The sequence below is a fragment of the Mauremys mutica genome, chromosome 1 (genome assembly GCF_020497125.1).
Source record: "Mauremys mutica isolate MM-2020 ecotype Southern chromosome 1, ASM2049712v1, whole genome shotgun sequence".
Lineage (NCBI taxonomy): Eukaryota > Metazoa > Chordata > Testudines > Geoemydidae > Mauremys > Mauremys mutica.
The window spans coordinates 349,092,960-349,116,933 of NC_059072.1; the positions used below are offsets into that span (position 1 = coordinate 349,092,960).

A 23,974-nucleotide genomic window follows, 5' to 3' on the forward strand; every position below is an offset into this window, starting at 1 on the left:
GGGATAGCTTATGCTGGGTTACTTGGGGGGATGATACTGCAGAGAACGGCCATCCCTCTGGCCTTGAACACTCCCATCCCCAGCCTGCTCCCTGCACACTTCTGCAGGCCAAATGTCATGGCACATCCTCTGCAGGTCTTCTGCTGGGTTGGGTCCAGAAGAGGATCATATACCATGACGGGTGCATTCTCTTCTTCCATCCCACCCTCCCTATTGAGTTCTGGGATCTGCCATGCTTGGGGATGCTAAGGGGGCCTGTGTAAATACCCAGGACATCAGAAGCCGTCAGCCGCACCTGCGCAGTTTTGGATGGGGTTGTGGAGTGGGGGGACTGTCAGCAAAACATGGCTGCAGCTGCAAGGGACAACCTGGATCAGGTGCATTTCCAAGGACAGAGCTACGCCACTTCCACCAGCTTTAATACTGGCCCTGAGTTTGCAGCCTCCTAAGAAATAACATCAGGAATCCAGGGCCACAGGTGACCAACTGCTGTAAGATGGGTCCAACTTATGACAAAGGTGTGAGGAGGACAACCGAAAAGATGGTTGCTCCCTTTATGCAAAACCAAGGGCAGCAAGGGTATAGCTTCCCCCCTTCCCTCCCAACACACTCCTCTCTGACCTTTCCCCTCAGAGGGAGCTTAACTGGACCGACAAGGAACCTAATATCGGGATCCTAGGCCATGAGACCAAGGTGGGAAGAGCATAAAGGAGAATTGGCAACACTTACAGCACCATAGTTCTTTCTGCAGTTATGTCCCCGCCAGTATCTCTGAATCATCAGGGCCGAATGTCGCACTTTCAGGAAATTGGACCTGGAAAGGCATTACAAACACTTGTGCTGGTCTGCTGGGGGTTATCGTCGCCTTGGCCCGCAGGGAAAGCCAGACTGTAAGGAGTAACCTCCACCCCCTTGAGCTCAGTCGGCTGCCGGATAATGCCAGTCCCAGCCTTCCTTTCCCGCGCAGGAGGAAGCAGAGGCATTGTAGTGGTACTACCACGCACGCTCCTCTCTGCCCATTCCCTGTGCTTCGTCCAAAACAGGAACAGGAAGAGCAGTCCAAATGTGCCGATCCAGTGCTAGGTGATCAACGGTCCTGCCCTGAACCGCTGGGTGACGCCTTGGGCCCAAGCTCTTGTGACTTACTCCTCGCCTCCCTCCCCCCACCATCCGTTGATTTGGAATCTTCCTCACTCTGTTTCCTCTAGTCTTAGATTTTAACCTCAACCGAATGAGGACTGTAGGACAGATCTGCAGCTGGTGTAAATCAGCATAGCTCCATTGACGTCAATGAACCCACCACCATTGACGCCAGGTGCGGATCTGGCCCCTTCTGTCTTCTCGATGTTCCAGGAGGCGCACAGCACACATTCAGGGATTGAATGAAATAAGAAGTCACTAGTCCAAGCTCCCACAGCAAGCCAGCAGCAGAGTCAGGGACAGGTGACAGAAGCCCTGATCGCTAGTCCCCGGCTTTGAGCAATACTCAGGACTGCTTCTCTAAGGACAGGAGTATGTCCCGGAGTCCTTGGCCATCATTTTCTCTTTACCCCACATTGCTATGCAGTGTGCTTTACATGGGTTGGCTTCCTGCCTCTCATCTCTGCAGTGCCGGGTTTTCAGTGGGAATGGTGGTACAGCACTTTGGGCTTTGGGATGAGTTGCACTGTAACCTACTATTGCTCTTTGCTGCCATAAGGCTGAATATCACCCCCCCTTAGTCTCCCACTGGAATTTTGTCATTGACTTCAATGGGACCAAGATCTGGCGCAGAAGGTCATTTGGAATAGCCTGCTAGTATAACTAAAGTTGGCCAATGAAGAGGGCCTCTGCTGAGTGCAGACCTGAGTGTGGACAGAAAGCCTTACTCCCATTGTTCTGAAAGTTGGCAACCTGAAAATATATGTTAATAATTTCCTTCATGCTCTGAGCAGCTCCAGCACCGGTTATAGCATAATGTCAACCCCTGGGGGGCTTTATCATGCTCACCGCGAGCTAAAGCAATAAGCCAGACACACTGTGAATGGGCAGAGTAAGCTAGTGGTACCTGAGGCAAAGAGGACATTGTTTTTGCAGAGTGCCATGAACCGGAACATGGTGTGCCAGTCAGCCGCACTAGCAGATCCCCCAACATTCACCAGGCATTTCCTTGGCATATAATACCTGTCTTTAAACCCACGAACCACCTTCTGGATGAGGATGACCTTGTCTGTGATGGCCTTGTCCCTCTCAATCTCCAGCAGCATATCATGGTGATCCTGGGGAATGAACCGGCACACAACAGTTACCCTGTGACCCCTGGCCATCACGTGACGGGAACAGAGGGATGGTATAAGGCTCCTCCCCAGAGGTCAACTCTAAGGACGTCCAACTTTACAACTCACTACGTTTGGGCCTCTACAGCATAGCCACTCACCTTCTGATCAAGGAGAACTGGACTTGAATCTTTCCAGCTCATCCATGCCATGCCTAAATATGCCAGAAGGGGTCACCGCTGAGCATCACCCCTTCATCCCAGAGGCCACACGCACGGCAGGGCTTAGTAACAGCGCATGAGTGAATTATGTCACCCTCTGCTGTTTGGCTCACTACGCTATCAGCTTAGGAATCAGTCAAGTGAGGTTGCTGCCATGCACCTGATTCGCATTTCCCACCCACGTTGTGCAGGTACTAATGACTGCACAAGGAGCAGGGCACTGGAGAAGACTGTGGCAAAGCTGGGAGCAAACTCCAGGCATCCTGAGTCTTGGTCCACTGCTCTGACTACTAGACATCACTCCCTCCTCCAGTAACGCATAGGAGCTGCAAAACCTGGACATAGGAAGGAGGGCTGAGGACAAAACAGTACCCCCTCATTCTGCGTTTCCTTGCTTTTGTGGAATTCAGTCAAGTCACGTGATTCTAGCCTCCTTTCTATATCGTCCAGATTGATTTCTATACTAGCTTCTTTACTGGCTGCTGCAGGAACTGGGTGCATCTATACAACTTTGCATGCTTCCCGTTTTACCCGACCTTTCGCTGCCCTGCAGAACCTGTTCGTTTCCCTATTTCCTGCCTGGACAGCTGTGGGATCCTGATAATGCTCTCTGGAAAGGAAAGCTAAAGGGATGTCAGGAGAAGTTTCCAAGAAATAGCTGGGGAGATGTTTAAAAATAAGTGAACAGGATTACATCTGAGAAACACTAGAGAAATCCCATCCACCTCTCGGCTCGCTCCTTGACAGCTCGGCCTTGTTTTCCTGGAGGGATTTAGAGATGGGATTGTAAAAACAAATGCACGTGAGTAGGGCCGTCACAACAAGACAGCTCTTTGTTACGCTGCTGCTGTCTCATTGTGCTGCACAGGGCTCTGGATCCATTAGGCAGCACTACACTGGCCTTGCCGATCCTGAGGGGCACAGAACTGCTGATCCTCTGCTCGGCACGGCAGGGACCTTTCTGTCACTCCCACTGGCTCTCTGCTGAGCCTGAGCCCGATCCCTCTCTCTCCCATGTAGGTGACCCCAGGGGTTATGGCAGCCTTGGGGAGCAATGTCGCATCTGTCTGACAGGGCCTGATGATAATGGGCCTTGGGAAGAGCCTTGGAAAATGTCAGCAGGTGGTGGAGTGGAGGGGCTCACAGGGCATCTGTGCTGCCCCGCCATTCCCTACTGTTTGTGCAGAGAGTGGGATCTTTGGGCCAGTGGGCCCCTGTCCTGGCTTATGGAGCTTTCAGGAGCTGTCAGCCAGCCCCAGCACGGGGGCAGGGGGTGGAGTGAAGGGAGCAACTCAACAGCTCAGCTCTCTCACCGTCTCCATGGGTGTCAGTCAGCCAGGGAGCGTCCCCTCACCCCTCCTCGGCAGGGACCTGGGCGGGGCACTGCCTATGCCCTGAAGCCCCTCCTCGGTGATTCTGCTGCCACGTCTGGCAGTGGAGTCATTGGCCCTGCTCTGGGGATACAGCTGGGGAGCCACAATGCTGCCTGCGTTCTCACAGAGGAGAGGCCTGCACCGCTTGGGATATGACCAGTGCCGTGGGTGCGGGTGTGAGTGCGTGTGCATATCCCAGCCAGGCTCTGTGCCAGCAGAGTGCCAGGATTTCACCCGTACTCTGACTCCTAGCTCTCACCTGATCCGGACCCAACACCATCTCCTGGCCCAGGCCCCACCAAATCAGGCCAGAGACCTGGGTGGTGGATGGGGATTAGTTCTAGTTAGGGAACCAGCTACTGGGATGGGTGTTAGAGTCCTTCAAAGCTAATGGCAGATGGGAGAACAAGGAGCAATGGTCTCAAGTTGCAGTGGGGGAGGTCTAGGTTGGATATTAGGAAAAACTTTTTCACTAGGAGGGTGGTGAAGCACTGGAATGGGTTACATAGGGAGGTGATGAATCTCCTTCCTTAGAGGTTTTTAAGGTCAGGCTTGACAAAGCCCTGGCTGGGATGATTTAGTTGGGAATTGGTCCTGCTTTGAGCAGGGGGTTGGACTAGATGACCTCCTGAGGCCTCTTTCAACCCTAATCTTCTATGATTCTAACAGCTGCTCAATGCACGGGCAGCCTGAGAGCATCTTACCTTCAGGAAAATCTTCGTCTTGCCAATCTGCCAATCATCATCTTTCCCCAGCACCGCTTCAGCAATTCGCTGGCACGTTCCACGCAGGTCGCCCTAGGAGAAATGGGGCAGCGGGACATTGCAGCCTATGGTTCACATGAACACCAGCCGCCCCTACCAGCTATAAACACGGGGCGGAGTCTGATCTCACTTCCACTTGTTTTACACTCAGGGGCTGCTCTAGCCATTTCGCCACCCCAAGCACGGCGGCATGGCGCGGGGGGCGCTCTGCCGGTCGCCGGTCCCGCGGCTCCGGTAGACCTCCCGCAGACGTGCCTGCAGATGGTCGGCTGGTCCCGCGGCTCCGGTGGACCTCCCGCAGGCATGCCTGCGGATGCTCCACCAAAGCCACGGGACCAGCGGACCCTCCGCAGGCACGCCTGCGGGAGGTCCACCGGAGCTGCCTGCCGCCCTCCCGGCGACCGGCAGAGCGCCCCCCGCGGCATGCAGCCCCAAGCACGCGCTTGGCGTGCTGGGGCCTGGAGCCGCCCCTGTTTACACTGGTGTAATCTAGTGACGTTAATGAGGCTCCTCCTCATTTGCATGCTTCCCTCTCCTGGCTGGCCTAGAAGCAGTGAATGAAGATGACGATTCATTCTAGTCTCAATCCCAGATCCATGACAGTGGCTGTCACTGCTGACTGTAGTGTCTATACAGTAGATGTGCAGTGATGGAGCAACACAGTGGGCTGCACTGTGGCCTGTAGAGGCTCGGGCTGTGGTGGGAGAGGGAGGAGGCACGCTGCCTCAGTGGTAGGGTCAGAGGAATTATGCCTTTGAGAGTAATATCTACTGAGGCCTGTGGGGAACATAGGGAGAGGTCCTGCTCGCTACACCTGTTCACTCGATGCAGCCAGCACTTCCCCAGTGCAGCCATGTGAGGGGCAGGCCATGCCCCAAAAGGCCCCATCCCTGGGCTGGCTAGTTGTATCAGCTGTGCTCCCCAGCCATCCCTCTGTGGGCTCCCTCTGGTCCCTGCGAATGTGTTGCCTGCATGTTTCAGGCAATACAGGCTCATCCAGTTATTTTAACTGTTACTGCGGCTTCTGAGCTCAGCTGAACCATAGTCCCGCAGACGCCTCATCCTCTCTAAGGTGCTTAGATAGCCCCTGTTACCATAGTAACTGAGGACCTCACAGTCTCTCATGTGTGTATCCCCACAACCCCCCTGTATGACATGGAAGTGCGAGCCCCATTTTACAGCTGGAGAACTGAGGCCCAGGGACTAAGGGCCTGATTTTTAAAAGTACTTAGGTGCCTAACTCCCATTTAAATCAACAGGAATTAAGCACTTAAATACCTTTGAAAATCTGGTCCTAAGCCACTTGCCCAAGGTCACACAGGAAGTTTGTGGCAGAGCAGGCAACTGAACCCAGGTCTCTGGCTAGCACTCTAACCACTGGGTCTTCCTGCCTTTTGACTTTCTCCAGGGCATTAGCACAATGTTTTTTGATAAAAATCCAAGTCACTGCTTAAACCTGTACCTGCTTGTACGCTGGCTTCACCCCGGGCATGAGGACACGATACCTGTCCACAAACTCCACGAAGCTGTAGCGGATGGGATAGCCAGCCCTGCGGATCCGGATGGTCTCCATCATCCCTGAGTACCTCAGCTGGCGAACACACAGCTCCCGATCAAATAACTGGGGAGGGGGAAAATTAGACTGGAACACCTGGTTTCAAACCTTGCTGGCCTGTGGACTGGCTCAAGCTGTACCATCCAGCCTGAATGTGAGGGACAATCTGAAGCCTTGTGGGAGAAACAAATACAACATCTTCTCCATAGAAACTTTAAGGATTGCCTCATGGGAGGGCCTGATCCTGTGAGGCGCTGAACACGTGTCTCTGTCCCTTTGCACAACGGGATCAAGAAAGGACCCATAGTGTGCTGCAGGGAACTGGAAGGGAACAGTGTTAGCGTTCCTGCTAAATCCCTCCCCTTGAAGCAGAAAACAAAACTGCTTTGGGAAATGGTGTTGCTTGCTGGGCCATGGCGTTGGTGTGCATTAGGGATAGTGGAGTTCAAACTGTGTTTGGGGCCATTCTTGTTAATGAGCAACGACAATAAGGGCTTGTCTACACACTGGCAAGTTTCTGCGCAGTAAAGCAGCTTTGTGCGCTCAAACAGCAGACGTGTGCGCACGGCCAAGCCACTTTGTGCGCAGAAACTCCTCAGTTGCAGCACTGCCAAAAAAACCACCTCAACGAGAGTCATCAGGCTATTTGTGCAGAGGCCCCAGCGCTCTGTTGCTAGTGTAGACATTTGATTGCTTTCTGTGCTGTAACTGGCCTCCGGAGCCAGGGCCGGCTCCAGACCCCAGCGCGCCAAGCGCGCGCTTGGGGTGGCATTTTGCCGGCAGGGCGGCAGGCGGCTCCGGCGGACCTTCCGCAGTCATGCCTGCAGGAGGTCCACCGAAGCCGCGGGACCAGCGGACCTCCCGCAGGCATGACTGCGGAGGGTGCACTGATCCTGCGGCTCCGGTGGACCTCCTGCAGGCATGACTGCGGAGTTTTCGCTGTTCCCGCGGCTTGGGTGGACCTCCCGCAGGCATGCCTGCGGATGCTCCACCGGAGCCGCGGGACCAGCGCGCCCTCCGCAGGCACGTCTGCAGGAGGTCCACCGGAGCCGTGGGACCGGCAACCGGCAGCGCGCCCCCTGCGGCGTGCTGCCCTGTTTGGGGTGGCCAAATTCCTAGAGCCGCCCCTGTCCAGAGCTGTCCCATAATGCCTCGAGTGACCGCTCTGCTCATTGTTTTGAACTCGCCTGCCCTGGAGACACGCACCCCTCCCCTTTCAAAGCACCTTTTCTAGCAGCCCGGGGGTGCTGTGCTGATCTGCTCCAGAACACAAAGCAAACCATTAATGTGGAATGCTCCCGCTGTTGAACACAGAGGCAAGTGTGTGTGTGTGTCTGTGTGTGTGAGCCCAGGGAGAGAGGCGGGGGCTGATGTCGGGGTTTCCCCCTCCCCCTGCCCTCAGGACTGGTTGCTTCCTGCCGCTGTCTGAACTTACAAGAAAGCTTGCTGACACACTCTCTGTCCCCCAAAACACACTGTGTCTCTCCACACATGCACACACTCCCCGCCACACAATCTCCCCCCCGCCCCCCGCAACTTCCATTGAAAAGCAGCTGGCAATGGACATAGGCGGCAGGTTTGTATAATTTTTGGTGGGGCCCAAAATGGTGGTGCCCCCCCCGCTCCCGCCCTGTAAGCCGATATAAAATGAAGCTACAATGCGTCAGCGCCACAAGATTACAAGGGTCAATTAAAAGTGGAAAGTCAGAATCAGCACTTGCCTACTTCAATATACATTTTACCATCACTGTATAAAAATGGTTCCCAATTGTCGATGCAATCTGATTAATGTAAGAGCACATTACAATTAAATATTTCAATTCTCAGTCATTTTAAGACTTTGCCACACACTAGTTTGTCTGTACACCAGTTACAGACAATCCTTTATAGCAATTTTACTCCAGGTCCTATGTGAAACCAGTCAGTGAAACCAATCACTTCCTCCTCTCACCTGCATCGTTTTGTTTTAAGCTGTAATCAAAAGTGGCTTCATCTGCTTTAAAAGTCACAGAGCAGCAGCCACAAGTCTGCAGGTCTTAGGGATATTGTCCTGGTCAACTCAGTCAAAATTAATTACAACCTAGATGGGATTATGGTGAGGGGGCACGGCACGGCCCCCTCCACTCCCCTCCCCCTCCTGAGGTGCTACAGCACCAGCAGCTTGCACTGCCGTTATGCTGTAGCTCTTAGGCGGCAGCAGCAGCAGCAAGAGAGAGAGACGCGCGCTGCACGCTCTTTACGTTCAGGCAGGGAAGCTCTGGGCAGGGCCGGCTCTAGGTTTTTTGCTGCCCCAAGCAAAAAAAAAATTTGGCTGCCCCCCTTCCCAGCCCTGGTCTCCCCCCGTACCCTCCTGCTGCCCCAGTCCTGGGCTCTCCCCCCACCCACCCACTCACACCCCCTGCCACCCCAGCGCTGGGCTTCCCCCTTTCCTCCCCACCAATGTCCTCCCTCCACCCTGCTGCTGCCCCAGCCCTGGGCTCCCCCCCACCAGTGCCCCCCCCACCTCCTTCCGCCCCAGCCCTGGGTCACTGGTAACTCGCTCCCAGGGTGGGTCGTTCAGCCGGAATTTTGGATGTGCACAGAACACAGACAGGATTGGTTCCCATATGGTTACAGAGCTGCAGTAAAGTGGAACAATTTTCAGCTTGTGTGATTGGAGGATATCTGGATGCATATTATAAGACTGTCCTCCATAAATGAGGAAAAGTTGAGGTGCCTTTATTATTCTTTTGTTCCACTCTTTCTTTCTATGGGGAATTTGCCAATGCAATATCACTGTCTTCCTTTCAAACAAACAAAAAGGCAATGGCTGTTGAAAGTAGCAATTCCAGTGCTAATAAGCATTTCTTGCTCAATTTTATCCTACTTTTTCTACAGCAAGTTACAGTGGATCAGTATATTTGATTTGGGAGAAATGAAGTAAAAGCTGCCCAAACCGAGCTTGAGCACTCCTGAATTTTGAGGTGTTCAAATCTGGAAGGCAGGTGCTGGGGGTGGGAGAGGGCTGTGGGCTCCATGGGGGAGCATGGCAGCAACTGTCTGGAGCTGCACGGAGCCAGACACGCTGGTCTGAGTGGCACAGTAAGCGGTTTGGGGGTTGGAGAAGGGGTAGGGGGTTCCGGGGGGCAGTCAAGGGACAAGGAGCAGGGGGGGTTGGATGGGGCAGAGGTTCGGAGGGGCAGTCAGGGGACAGGCAGCAATTGCATAGGCATGGGAGTCCAGGGGGTTTATCAGGGGACAGGTAGGGGGTGGGGTCCTGGGGGGAAGTTGGGTGGGGTCTCAGGAGGGGGCAGTTGGGGACAAGGAGAAGGGAGGCTTAGATAGGGCCATAGGGGCTGGGGTCCCAAGGGGCAGTTGTTTCGGGAGGGGGTAATCGGGGACAAGGACCAGTGGTGCTTAGATAGGGGGTGGGGGTCCTGAGGGGCAATTGGGGCAGGGGTCTGGGGAGGGGGCAATCAGCGGCCAGGGGCTGGGATTCAAATGGCTCTGGGCTGCTGGCAGCCACGGGGAGCCCTGAGCCCTTTAAATCCCAGCCGCCGCCGCAGCTGGGATTCAAAGGGCTCTGGGCTCTCTGCCCCTGCCGGCAGCCCAGAGCCCTCTGATTCCCAGCCGTGGCTGAGATTTAAAGGGCTCTGGGCTCCCCGCCGCAGCGGGCAGCGCAGAGCCCTCTGATTCCCGGCCACGGCTGGGATTTAAAGGGCTCTAGGCTCCCCGCCGCAGCGGGCAGCGCAGAGCCCTCTGATTCCCAGCCGCGGCTGAGATTTAAAGGGCTCTGGGCTCCCCGCCGCAGCGGACAGCGCAGAGCCCTCTGACTCCCGGCCGCAGCTGGGATTTAAAAGGCTCTGACTCCCCTGCGCTCCAAGCAGGGGAGAAACCTAGCTCCAAATACTGGTGGAGCAGAGCCCCTGAGTGTGAATATTCCTGGGGCTTTAGCCCCACGAGCCCATATAAGTTGGCACCCATGGCAATGGAGTAGGATGCCCATGGAACAATGGGATTGGGAAACCTGCATCATATGGCGCTGTGCCTGCCCCATAAGGCGTTGCAAACCCTTTCCAAAGCACCCTGCAGCCAGTTGCACAGTGGGATAGCTACCACAATGCACTGCTGTCTTTGCTGTTGCAAGAGCTGCTAATGTGGATGCGCTCCAGAGTCACAAACAGCACAGCGTGGACATGTAACATCGGTTTAATTACAGCGTTTTAATAAAAGTGGTATAACTTGTGGCGCAGAAACTTGCCAGTGTAGACATACCCTGAGAGTAATAAAATTAAGTCCTGACTGCAAGTTTGGACTTTACAGATACCTTGGATCTATATTTGGTATCACTATGGCCCCCACCACACACACAGTATCTGAGCATCTCAGTCTTTCATGTATTTATCTGCATAACACCGGGGGAGGCAGAAAAGTATCGTTTTACTGAATAGGGGCACTGAGGCATAGGGAAGGAAAGTGACTGGCCTCAGATCACACAGGCAAAAGGAAGAAAATCCTTCCCTAATTAACAAAGCAGGAGTTTTAGATTACAGAGCGGCCCGTGTCTCAAACCTTCTGCTGTTGGAGAGCCCGTGAGAAGCGCCCTTAATAGTATTTCCTCTTCAGAAAGGACCAGATTCTGCCACCCTTGCTAATACTGAGCAGTAACCATCAGCTGCTTGCAGATTCAGGGGCAACTCACTGTGAACAAAGGGTGGCAGAATCTGCCCCACACACCTGACTCAGAGCCCAGTGGAGCCAACAGAAAGATTCCCACTGACTCCAGCAGCCTTAGGATCAAGCCCAGGGCAGGACTAACACTACGCCACAGATGCTTTCGGGCCCTTCCCCCAGGGCATAGTTTATTAATTCAAATAAACCCACAAAGTAACGAAAAACAAGGCCGTTCCCCTGAGCAATACAAGCTGCGGGGGCCTGGAGGCCTCTTACTCTGTACCCCTTTCTCTGCTCCAGACCCAGGAGCAAACCTCCCTCCTGCAACTCCCCTGAACTGAGCTCTCTCAGAACTTTACCGGCATCACCGGACCCCTGCCTCGCTGAGTCTGCTAACTGAACAAGGCTGGCTGGCCCCAGGCTCTTAAAAGGGCAGACCACCCTGTTACACCCTGATTCAGGAAGGTACTTATGTCTGTGTGTGTGTGTGTGTGATTGTAACTGAGCTCACAAACAGTCCTCTTGACGTTGATGGGGCTACTCACACGCTGAAAGTTATGCATGTGCGTAACTTCCTCAATTGGGCATTAAGTGGACTCCTACGTTACGCAGACTTCTGCCAATTTATGGATATTCTTTTCTTTCCTCCCACAATCTGTTCATTAATTACATTTGTTTCTTTCACACTACTTACAGCAACACACAACTATTCAGAAACAACAGTGCGGGAGCCAGAGAATTCACTCAGACACACCGGGTGAAAACAAAGTCATTTTCCAAAGTAAGTTTCATGGGGAAGCAAAACATTCCAAAAGGTAATGGACAAAAGTTTGAAAATCATGTAAAATAACAAATGACCAGGACTTTCCACTGGCCTTTCACTTCCTGCTATCCCATTTCCTATCATTATCTGCACACTTTCCTTTATATCTTGGGACAGAAAATTAACTCACAGAAAATGTTTTTCTTTCACAACCTTCCTGCATAGCCCCAGGTTCCATGATCTGTTTTTTGGTTCTGTATTTTTAAACTCATTCCAAAAATAAATGTTCCCATTTTAGTATGAAACCACATTATACATCTTACAAAACTGCAGCACAGACCTTAGCATTAACTGTCCAATTTGTGTCTCTCTTTTGGATTAATCTTGCAATTCGCACGCTCATGAATAGTTTCATTGACATCTCTGTGACTATTGGTGTGAGTAGGGGACGAATGATTTGTGGGCTGCAAGATCTGATCCTTACAGAGCAGTTAAATAGATGCAGAATTCCAAACCCAGATCATTCTAAAACTCAGGGGAGTTCAGATCTAGGGTTTTGGAACAATTTGCTAAATTTGCATCTGGAGCCAGGTTCTGATTTTCAACACACTCCAAGTTCTGGGGTGTTGTGGTTTTAATTTGGGCTCCTCTCTGCTGATAAACGAACACTAGTATTAAGTTTTGAGGTTAATATGAATTTAAGTGCACTTATATATCTTTTTAAATTTCGGTCTCTCCCACTCACACACTAAACAAACACCGGGACAGAACAAACTGCTCCTAGAGAGCTATCAAAATATTTGTCTGACCATATTTGTTTTGCCAAACAACAGATCCACACATATATGTTCACTGCAAATATATAGATAAAATTTGAAGTTTATAATTTTAGAATTTCTGTGCCATTTTGCCCTGGTAACATTCAGAGTTAAATTCTGCCCATAGCTACTAAATCTGGACAGAGATGTAACAGACAGCATAATTTTGCCCAGTGCATACATAACTTACTAAGACACCAGTCACAGACAAACCATAACACACAGCAATTGAAATTAGGAATAAGTAAGAGAACCTATTTTCAAGTATTATAAGTAATGATTAGTGACCGGTAGAGATTTTTAGTAAGGTTAGGTCCAACCCTACAAAGTGTGGAATTGGGGATGCTCAGCACACAGCATGAGGAGCTCAATGCTTCACAGTCCTTGCACCCGCAAAACTCCTAGGGACTTCAGTGGGAACTATGAGTGTGCAAAGAATGCAGGATCAGCCCCTAAAGAGTTTACTTTATTGGGGGATATGTATACGTGTTCTCTTCCCTTTCATCTGGTAACTGCAATTTGTCCCCAAAGTACTAATGAATTTTAAATAGTCATAACAAACCCAAATAAACAGATCATCGTTTTACTACGTATTAGTAATTTTAAATGGCTGAGTAATTCTTTCCTTTGACTTTCAGCTGCTAGGGCAATCGGCTCGGTGAAAAGGCACATTCTAACTGCCTGCCAAAGGAGATGGATTAATGGGCTGTTATATGTTCATTAGATTGAAAATATTAAAGCTCTCCATCTCATCTCTGCATCTCCTGGGAAATCGCAGCTGAAAACATGGCTAACCTCTCACCTGTGCCTCTCAATATCTCTAACATCTGTTCTTTTAACTGTATTTATGGACATAATCCAGCAAGCCTGACTCACATGAAAAATGTCTATAGAAATGATCTCCTTCTGTAGGTTATTAGGTTGATTGCTTTAGAATCCTATTTAATTTCTATAGAACCTTCTTAGATTTTGATCTAACAAGGGGTGAAACTACAAAGGTGCTACTGAAATCAAATAGGATTCCAAAGCAATCAACCTACAAACCTACAGAAGGAGATGATTTCTGCAGGATTCTTAAACCCGCCCATAGAACTGAACAGAGAATTCTAACCCTGCTCCCGAATTCTATAGCTTCATTCAAACATTCTACAAGAAGGCCACGATTCTCTATGGAAATCTATAGGGCTTTTTCTAAAGGGGAGAGGCTCCAGCATGGGTCTCTAAGGATTACACATCTGAGGAAGGGGGTGCCGGGACGAGGCCCTCATTTTGTAAAACATTTTGGGGGACAGTTTGTAGAAAATGCTTTACAAAGAAAGGACCCGATCCTGCAAACCCTTCTTCAATGGGACTAGTTCCCATTGACATCAGTGGGGCTGCAGGCATGAGTCAGGAGCACAGGTTAGGTTTCTAGACAGGCAGGTGGACCTTGATGGAAGTTTCGCCATCAACTTCCATAGATCCAGGGCTTTACCCGTATTGAGTCCACATGTAAACGCTGCCTCTATAAGGACACTCAAAACACACCACGTAAAGAGGGAGAACCAGCGCTTACCATGGGCTTCTTATATTCATTAGGTTTGATGCAGCGGACGAAGAAGGGCTGGCACCCGCTGAGGGTTCTCATCAACAGCTCGAGAGATCGCTTGAACTGGCTGCTGAGTGTCGGCGAGCGCTTCCTTGTCTCTGCTCCCTGGAAGAGAGTGGAACCACAGCAGATCTGTCTCAGGAAATGAAAGGATAACAGAGCTTTTCCCCTCTAGCCAAGTCACTGGGAACCTCCTCCCTAGCTGGAGTGGGGGCGGGGGTGTGTGTGTGTCAAACGTGGTGCAGGGATGGCGTTCAGACTTACTGGCTGAGGAAGCAAAGGGAAGAACTGAAATATCATCTGTTTCTGGAAACTACATGGAGGTTTTTCCCCATGAGGCCTTCGGATTCATAGTTTGCTATGAGTTGGGCCAGCTCCGTAGCTGGTGGAAGTTGGCACAACTCTATTTACATCAGTGGAGGCTCTGGCCTAATTGCGTGTATTTCCATCTCCCTGCTCCAGACAGTACATGTGGCATGAGACCATGCAGTCAGCCAAAGGTGCCTTACATAATGCATGCCTGGTGAGGACTAGAGGAAATCCCTGAGTGTGCAGGAATCACCTCCGGGCAGAGGAACCCGGGAGCTTCATAGTAAAGAAAAGGCCATAATTTTTATTTCTCATGGACCTGCTTGATGCTCCAAATGAGGATCTGCACTGGCTTGTTGCATCGTTGAAATATTATACAGGAAGTCAGACTAGATCTAATGATCCCTCCTGGCCTTAAAACCAGTCAGTCTATAAAGTCTGTGAATAGAGACTTGGACCACAAGTGGGAGTGAGGTGTCTCAGCCCTACACTCCGGGTGGGCTATGTGGACCTTGGGTCTAGGCACACAGATAGGAAGTGGCTCTTGCTCTATCAGCACAGCTGACCCGACACCAGGGGGATTGTAATTTGCCGATAGTGTCATGCAAGACTCCAATTATCTTTACTGAGTGTTGGATCTTCAGGCCCATAGGGACACAATCAAGCCCTTAAATGGCACCAGGGCATTTTCATAGAAGATTTTTGAACATGGATTTGTTGACTTTCAGGGGATGCTGGCAAGGGCTGTCTATTTTCCCCAGTTTCCATTAAGTGGATTCATGTTAGGAGCATCTTCTCTGTGTTTGGAAGAGGATATTAACTGGACTGATGGGGGGGGGCAACTTAATCTGGGGTGAGTTAGGGTGATTTTGTGGATGTCCATTCAATTGCTGGGTAGGTTTTAAAAGATCTGTTCAAGGCTTAGGGCTCTGGCTAAGTGTACATTACATTTCCATCTGCTAGCCACTTCTCCCTAGCTGGTGAAAACTATGAACAGTGCAGGTCTTGAAAGCCTTGGATTAAGCCCCAGGAAAGTGCAGCAGAATTTAGTTTATCTGAATCCTTTTTATCAAGAAATCTCTATTATCCATGCTTGGGTTACGTCCTACAATATGCATCGATTACACTGATAAATCATAGCAATAAATCGTGTGTCCCTTGTCCTATTCAGATCTATGGGGTTCAACTATACATCAAAAGCTATCTAGATGTTTAAAGCAGTAGTCTCCAAAGTGGGGGTGGTGCAAGAGGATACTTGGGGATGTGCAGCAGGAGGCGCGCTTTTTGCTTTGGCAGTTCAGGCCCGAGTCCGAGTGGGTTGGTTTGTTTTTTGCTTCGGCAGTTCGGGTGGGAGTCTGAGTTTTGGGGTTTTTTCCTTCGGCGCGGCAGGGGGTGCGTGCTCAAAAATTTTTTACTGATAGGGGTGCGCGATCAAAAACGTTTGGAGACCACTGGTTTAAAGAACGCTTATGGAGGATGTAGGTAACACCAGTGGACTCGGTTGAGTTGGGCATCAGACTAACTCCATGGGACATGGACATCCCATTAGATAATCAGTCCTGGGAGGATTCCAGAGGATTAGGTGGGAGGTCCACAAAGAAAGGATTTTGCCATGCCTTTTCCAAAGACCTTGTGTTCTTTACTGGCTGATGAGCAGTGACTGCAGACAAAAAGTGGCCCCACTATCATGGGCAATATTTGCCAAATTTTATGTATTTTTCTCCGTTGCTAAAAGTGCCCATCACCAAAGTCTCTGGGCACTGCGCTAAACATACAAGCAGCATCTTGCTGGAGAACATCAACATTGAAGACTTTAACCCTGCCGGAAAACTCTCAGGAATTTTGCACAGCTCTGGCCATAGGCGATTGTGCAATGAAGCCCAATCAACAAACCGAAAGTCATCATGGAATTCCAAAAGGGAAAGTGAACAGTTCAAACCCAGCTCATGCACACACCAGAAAAACCCAGCAACGCCAGAACAGGAGAGTTTGGTGCGGCAGCTGTTAGCTATCCCAGCAAACCTTCACACAGGGATACATTGCTAACATGTGTCATTTATATCAACAGACACAGACCCGGACCCCTGTGAGTACTGTGGAGTTGGTGATAAATACCCTGTTAGCAGAGTCTGGTTTGAGGAGGACAGGTTGTATCAGCAATAATACTGCTCGGATAGCAGGAGGGCAGAGGGATGGGGCTGCTTTAGATCAACAGCACCACGCAGCTTTGCTCATGCAGTGTGAGCGGCCACCTCCAGTGCAGCACGGCGGGCGGGCTGGCTGCTGGAGGGGTTAGAAGCAGATACAGAGGCAGAAACCAGGCTTAGCAAATTCCCATTTTGGAAGTGAATGTAGGTGTCCTTTCCCAGCACAATGATCTGGGCCTGACCGGGAGGCCCTTGTTCGGCCCTGCTGGGGCGGAGGGGTCATCAGAAGCCTTCCAAGGCCTCCTAAAACAGGGGACACGGGGACGGCTCGCTGCTGCGGAGGGGGCCATCCTGCCTCTCTAGATTGCTTCCCAGCTTCTCCTCAGCACCCGCCTCTTCCCACGCATCCCACCGCCAGTGGAGGGGCACGGCGCAGGTTTCACCGCCAAGCCACAGTGCCTCTTCCAGTGGCATGACTGGGGACACGGTTCTAACACAAGCTGCCAGAAAGCAACTCAGGTTCCAAACCCTCCAGCCTCCATATCAGTGATTCTCAACCTGCGGCCCGCAGGCCCCTTGCGGCCCAATCAGCGCAGAGCTGCGGCCCATGTGACCTCCTCAGGGCCATACAGGTAGTATTGGATGTGGCGCGCAATGGTAAATAGGTTGAGAACCACTGCTCTATATACAGGCAGGGCTTATGTAGCCCGCGACTCGACCAATCAGACTAGAGCGCTCAGCGGCTGCAGGGCCCCCATTAGTGCACACAACACTTTGCGTCTCACCTGTGCATACAGGCCACTCTGGAAAACGCAGTGTGAGACCCAGGGCCCGGGAGCCGTACGAGAAATTAAATTATACAAAAAACCCTCAAGCAAGGCTTTGGACCAGACTTTCCTCTCATGCTGGTGTAATTCCCACTCAATTCAGCGGTGTTATTCCTTTGTGCACCAGTGTCAGTGAGCGGAGAATCAAGCCCTTTTCTTTTACTCCAACTAAGGGGTCAAAAAGAGGAGTAGACGAGCCTTCCAGGAAGACTGGTTAAGGCAGTGACGTGCCAGTTTCACCTTGGGAGAAAGAAATTCCTTTGCTGCAAAAGCAGCAAACTTCCATGGGTCAGAAGGTATCCCTTGGGGAAAGACCAGCATTCACATAGGTTCTCTCATTGTAATATACTTCCGAGCTTTCGCAGTTTTAGCCTGTAAAAGTCTCTGGGGCAGGGACTATCTTTTTACTTGTGTTTGTACAGCACCCAGCACTATATGTGCCCCAACTGGAACTGGGGCTTCTGGACAATGCATAAATATGGTACCTCAGCAGAAGGCTAGCAGGCCTCCCTAGTGGCCAGCCAGGACAGAAGTTTGATTTGGCTCTCAAACTAGGCTGGCCTAAAGTGAATAATTTCTCCACTTTGAAAAAAACCCAAGGGGACTCAGATGACGTATGTGGGAGCTATGGATACAGGAGGGAGACGCGGGAAGGCACGCGTTCCGCACAGCACTCATACACGCTTCAGATGCACTTCCTTCCACCACCTCAGATCAGCCTGGGTTCTACAGCCAGAAAACGGCATGCTGCCGTTCACAGTAACCCAGCGCGGGATACAGATCAGCACTGACCCCGCTGGCAAGACACAACACAGGCTTCTGCCCAGCACTGGCTGCCTGCGGCCCGCAGCAACGGTCAAGGCTGGAGCTAGGGCCGTCCCTAGCCATTTTGGTGCCCTACGCAGCCCCACCGCGGGGCTCTGTGGGGCCCCAGGTCTCCGCAGGGGGCTGGCCCCAGGCCTCCGCGGGGAGGGGCAGGGGGGAAACTGTTCCCCAGCACGAGCCGGCGGAGCAGAGTGGGCTGGGGCCAGGTCGCGCCACTTCCTGCCGCCCAGTGAGTGCAGGGCAGTCAGGCCCAACCCCACACTCATGTGGCGGCGGAAAGTGGAGTGACCCAGCCCCAGCCCGGTCTGCTCTGCTCCCCTGGCTACCAGCTCCCTGAAGCTTGTGACGGATCCAGTTTTTCAGGAGACAAGGATGTGCATTGAGGGATCATATCGATTCTGTACCATTGTCTTACAGCAGGGGTTGTCAACCTTTTTTCATCTGAGGACCCCCTAAAACATTTCAGAGGGAAGTGCAGACCCCTTTGGAAATCTTAGACATAGTCTGCGGACCTCCAGGTTGAAAACTACTGTCTTACCGTATATTTTGCTACATACATACGTCTCTGTAAGTAGTGAGAGAGGGAACCAATGAGGCCCACAGGACAGAGTGCCAAGAGCTGGGTTCTGTTCCCAGCTCAGCCACTGAGCTCGTGTGTTAGGCAAATCATTTCACTGCTTGCTATTATGATTAGTACTAACACAGCACATCGTGCTAGGTGAGGTAAGAGACAGACCCTGCCATGAAGCGCTTACAATCCAAATGACCAAACTGAGAAAGGGTGGAAGTCACAGGGAGGTGAAGTGATTTGTTCAAGGTTACACACAGGTCAGCGCCAGAGTCCAGAACAGAACTCAGGTCGTCCAAGTCAGTGTCGAGTGCTGTATTCACTAGACCATATCGCTTCTTGGTACCTCAGTTTCCCCATTTGAAATTTGGGGTACGTGACACTTACCCTTCTTTATTATTAAAAAAATGATGTGGTACGTCCTTCGGGGTTCCAGTCAAGGATCAGGAGCCCATTATGCTAGGTACTGTACAGACATCAAATGAAGAGATGGTCGTTGCCCCAAACAGCTTACAATCTTTGAAAGAGCTTTGAGATTGAAGGATGCAGAATGCTACTTAGTAGTGCTAAGTATTATTGTCACTCTGGTATCTCTGTTACACAGATCATCAATATCAGCAGTGACTGAAAATATGCTCCCACATGACCATTCCACCGTTTGATGTGGTGCTTAACAATTACTATTTTAATTCATTATTTTTCAAAGATCAAGTTGTTCTGAGCCAGAAGAGGGCCAAAAAATGGAGGAAGTTGGTAAAACCTGTTTGTTCCGTTGTTTTCCTCAAACTCAAACTGGGCAGCTGCATTTCTAAAACATTTTCCACATTAACTCTCTCCTGTGTTCAGAACCCATCACATTTCAGCCTAGAAGGGATTGTTTGGTGTGTAGCAAAGTTCTAAAACTAGAGATGGGCCCAAATGACACTACAACCCACATGCCCTGGAACTTGGAGAGCAGAAAGGAAGATGTTTGGTTTCAAAATCTGGCTGTGAATTTTTTCTTTTTTAAAATCAGGGCCTCTGTTCATAAGCGCCCACACTGGAATTCCAAATTCAGCCACCCGGGAATGTTGCAGAGTTGAGAGAGGTTAAAATTCAGACCCCATCTGGATCTGAATTTTGCAAGTCAGGCACATCTCTACTATAACCCTCCTGATATCAGAGGATTGTCGTGGAAATGCTGACACAACCACAATTCTAGCACCACAAATGTTATTCTTTATTATACTATATGCTACACTATAGCCAGAGAAGAAGCAGGGAAGGATTGGAAAGCTATCAGAACCAGAGCGAAGTCTAAAGATTAGTTTGGAAGGACCTCTGAAAGGTTTAGAGCTCCAGTTTGGATAAGCACCCAAAAGTTTAATACTTACGGTATCTGATCCTCTGGGGTCAGTTTGAGCTATCCTTAGAATAAACCCGCTCGTGAGAATAGCCATACTTACAACTGAGCCACCAATACAATCAAACACCCCCCCCCACCCTTCTCCCAAATGAAACTCCGAAGGGCTGAGTTTGGAACTGGAATGGAACTGGCCCAGATCTTCAATTGGTGCAAATCAGTGTCATTCCACTGAAGTCAACAAAGCTACACTGATTTAGGCCAGCCAAAGATCTAGCCTACCAAGTTCAATTAAAAATAACCATAATTATTCCAATCTCAAAAAAGGTTTCAGTTTTGGGAGTGTGGGCTGGTTATGACTTTATCCAAACTGGCTTTCCATCATCCCTGGGTCCTCTGCAGAACCTCAGCTTTCCTGGGTTGAATCTAGCAAACACACACAATGGCTCATATTTCTGTATCTACTGAACAAATCCTAAGTAGATTCTGTGTACAAGATGGACAATTGTAACAGGTCCATCCCAAACAACACAGGGGTAGGAGTAAACCAGCAAGAGCATAGTATTTATCAAAGAGAAGTGAACATTCAAAGAGGAACTCATGTATTTATTTTACCTTTGGAGTGGGTGCTGGTGACTGGCCAAAAGTACTGGATGCATAGCCACAGAGAAACTACAAGAAGCAAAGGCAAAAAAGAGAGACAGAGAATAGAAAAAAAGTGAAAAGAAGGAATAACTAAGAGGGGAGTTCTGAGTTTTCTGTCAGTCCTTGTGATTCGGCACCACTCACGCCTTGCAGAATAATGCGATAATTCTCAGGACCTTGTCTATTTCTATCATCTCTCCTTCCACTTCTCTAAGCACTGGCCTCCTCACCACTTTCTCATTACTGTTGGTGAAAGGGCATTCGTCCCGCAGCTCCTGCCACCTGGAACAACCTTCCTGCCTCTCTCCGTATCGTTTATTCTCCATCCCTTTTCATACCCTGCTAAGAAACACATCTGCTCTCCTTCAGCCCGAATGTTTACTACTGAGTTTTGTTACAGCTGATGGCCACACTACCTTCCTTCCCTGGGTGATGCCTTCCTTCACCAGGAGCACCTCCACCGACTGAAGAGGGGCAGTGTGGGGGACTGAGAGCCAGGGCTCTCAGCTCCACACAGCTGCCTGGTGGGAGCCCAGCTGCCCCCCAGCCTCTCACCTCTCCGTTCCCTGCTGAGAGTGGGGAACAGCCTCCCGGGCATCTCAGCTCCCTGAGCGAGAAGCTGGGGCAGCCGGGCTCTAGCAGCCCAGTTTTCTTGCCAAAAGAGCCAACAGCCGATGTAAGTAACGTAGTGTCTGCACAGACGCTGTGTTGCCCTAACTACACCGATATAAGCCCCACTTAGCACCCACTTAGCATCCAGACCCACCCAAATTGCGCCCTGACCCTGCTCCCTGGCAGGAGCACCGAGCGGGACAAGCCCCCACTCCCAGACCCCACTCTCTGGTAGGAGCACCAGGTGTGGGGACAAGGCAAGCCCCTGCACTCCAGCCACATTTCCCCAGCAGGAGTGGTGGTGGTGGTGGTGGGGAATTGCAGGCGGAAGGGGTGGAGAGGGATCCTCTCTTGTCCTGGCCCAGGGTCCCACAAAACCGTAATCCCCCTTTGCGGGGGGGGAGGTGGCCCCCCATCATTGCTGCCCCCTGAAAGCCAGTTTTCCTGTCCTAGCTACGCCACTGAGGTGGAGTTACGATGTCAGTGTAGTAGGGCACGTCTGTCGGCGGGGCGAGGCTGCAGAGTGTACACTGACATACTTAGGTCGACGTAAGCTGCCTTGTGTCAACCTAACTGCGTAGTGTAGACCACGCCTAAGTGCTTTGGTGTACAGACCGCAACCCTGGGAGGGACTGCACGTCCCCAGCTCTGACTGAACCCACCGCCTGGCAGGACTGAGCTGTATGAAAGACACTGTACAAAGTAAAGCCCCGATTCTGCAAACACACCAGTGAATAACTGGACTACTCGTGGGCATAAAGCTACTCGCATGCATTAACACTTGGTGGATTAGGGCTTAAAGTTGCACTGGGTTATAGCAATACTCAGTTTGCGGCATCAGAAGTTCCCTGTGCACTGAGATTAGGCTGATCAAACGTCACGCCTCCAGGCAGCGTCATGGTTTCCATCTGTGAGCCTCTTTGTACTATTGGTTGGATACATTTGGCTAGGTACGTTATTGATCTAGCTCCCTCTAAAGCATCAAAAATGGGTCACTGCTGGATACAGGATGCTAGATTTGACTGACCAGTGGCTTGATCTGTTATGGCAACATCTATATGAGTCTCTTCTGGAAGGTACATTCAGAGATAGTCCCACCAACGCTCAGCACCAGGGGTGCAAGCAACACAAGAAGGAGATCCTGGCCCAAACCAGCCATGCCTTTATTGTTTGTGCACAGCTTTGCTGCATTGCAAAAACTTACATTTACTGAAAGAAACCACCAAAAACAGTTCAAACCATTAAAAAATTAATCTCTTTGCAGTTTTGTTGCATGATTTTTTTAAGGTCAAAAGCTGGATTTGGGTATTAGAGGCTCCTTCCCAAACTATGTTATGTAGGGCCACTTTGGGTGGGCTGCAATCGGGAAGGGGGGGCATGTGGGATCATGCGCCATCCCAGATTTGCTGCTTGGCTTGTACTGAGTATGCTCACACAGACCGAACATGCTCAGTAACACTGCTGGGGCCGGCTGCCCTCACAATGCCCAGGCAGGCAGGGGTCGTCTCTGGCTGTAATGCAACAATTTCTCCTCTTCCAGTCCCATATCAGACAGGTGTTTTCAAATCTCCTAGAGTATGTCTGCATCACAAATTCAGGGGCAATTGTAGCTCAGCTGGGCATACCTGTGCTAGCTCTGATCTCATGAGCATGGGTAACAATAGCAGAGAACTCTGGCCCAGACTAGCACCCTGAGCACGTACCCAGGATATCTGGTAGGCTTCTATTCGGGCAGCTGCATTTCTACATTGTTTTTGCTCCCGCTGGCCATATTAATGCCAGGGCAGGTCTGCCAACCTGTGCTACCATTACACCTTAATTTGCAGTGCAGGCAAACCCCTACTCCAAAAAAACCCAAGAGCAGTGATCATTAAAATTCCAGAGAGCAGAGACTGATACCAGGGACAGATTCAGAGGAGGGTTACCACCACCACAGGAAGCTAAAACTACCCCAGAAGGGGTTATTTCAAGAAAGTCACTCGATGCTCTAAAAGTTCTCTGTTCTTACATTTGAGACAATGCCAAGCTTGTGCACGCAGCTCAACTCTGCTGAAATGGATCACCAGTACTTTGTTTAGAATTTGCTGAAGAGTGCAGGCTGGAATTTAGGGGGTGACAGCCAGCTAAATGTGTCACTGAAGAAGTCCGGACAGCTGTGCAAGCCCGAAAGGACCTGTTTTAGTGATCCTATGGATTACGAAAGTTTAAATTCATGCTGCCTCCCGACCCCCAAAAAAGCAAGAATCATCTCCAAGGTGAACTGCCAAGCTTTTGAGGATGATAAAAAAAAGAAAGAAAGAAATAAGAAAGGAAAACACAGCAAGGTACTTAAGCATGTGTGTTGCTTTAAGTACACGAGTCGTCTCATCAAGGTTAATCGGGCTAATCATGTGCTGAAAGTCAGACATTTACTTCAGCACCTAACTGAATCGGGGCCTATATTCCTGATGCTGCTCCCCTGAAGTCAATGGGAGCTTTGCTGTTGATTTCAGTGAGAGCAGAACAGAGTTTTAAGGGCTAAGGGCAAATCTTTCAGAACTGCCTAGATAACTTAGGAGCCTCAATTCCATTTTCAAAAGTGAGCTAGGCACTTACAGTGAGATCTTTAAAAGTGCCTAAACTTCTTAAGCACCTAATTCCCACAGAGATCAACTGGAGTTAGGCATTTAATCTGTTTAGGTGTCTAAAGATGCAGCTAGGTGTCTAGTG

The 23,974-nt window shown here is 50.5% G+C and overlaps 1 protein-coding gene across 2 annotated transcripts in view; it reads right to left on the reverse strand.

Annotated features, from left to right (window-relative positions):
- Positions 1-23,974, reverse strand: part of MYO7A (myosin VIIA) — a 157,317-nt gene that overhangs the window by 47,124 nt on the left and 86,219 nt on the right. For both annotated transcript variants that reach the window (XM_045021244.1, XM_045021255.1), the window contains 6 exons: positions 20,624-20,680; positions 13,958-14,095; positions 6,076-6,234; positions 4,554-4,646; positions 2,164-2,258; positions 730-814 (listed from right to left, as the gene is read on the reverse strand). In XM_045021244.1, coding sequence (XP_044877179.1) covers positions 730-814; positions 2,164-2,258; positions 4,554-4,646; positions 6,076-6,234; positions 13,958-14,095; positions 20,624-20,680 — 627 coding nt within the window. The remainder of the gene's footprint in view (positions 1-729; positions 815-2,163; positions 2,259-4,553; positions 4,647-6,075; positions 6,235-13,957; positions 14,096-20,623; positions 20,681-23,974) is intronic.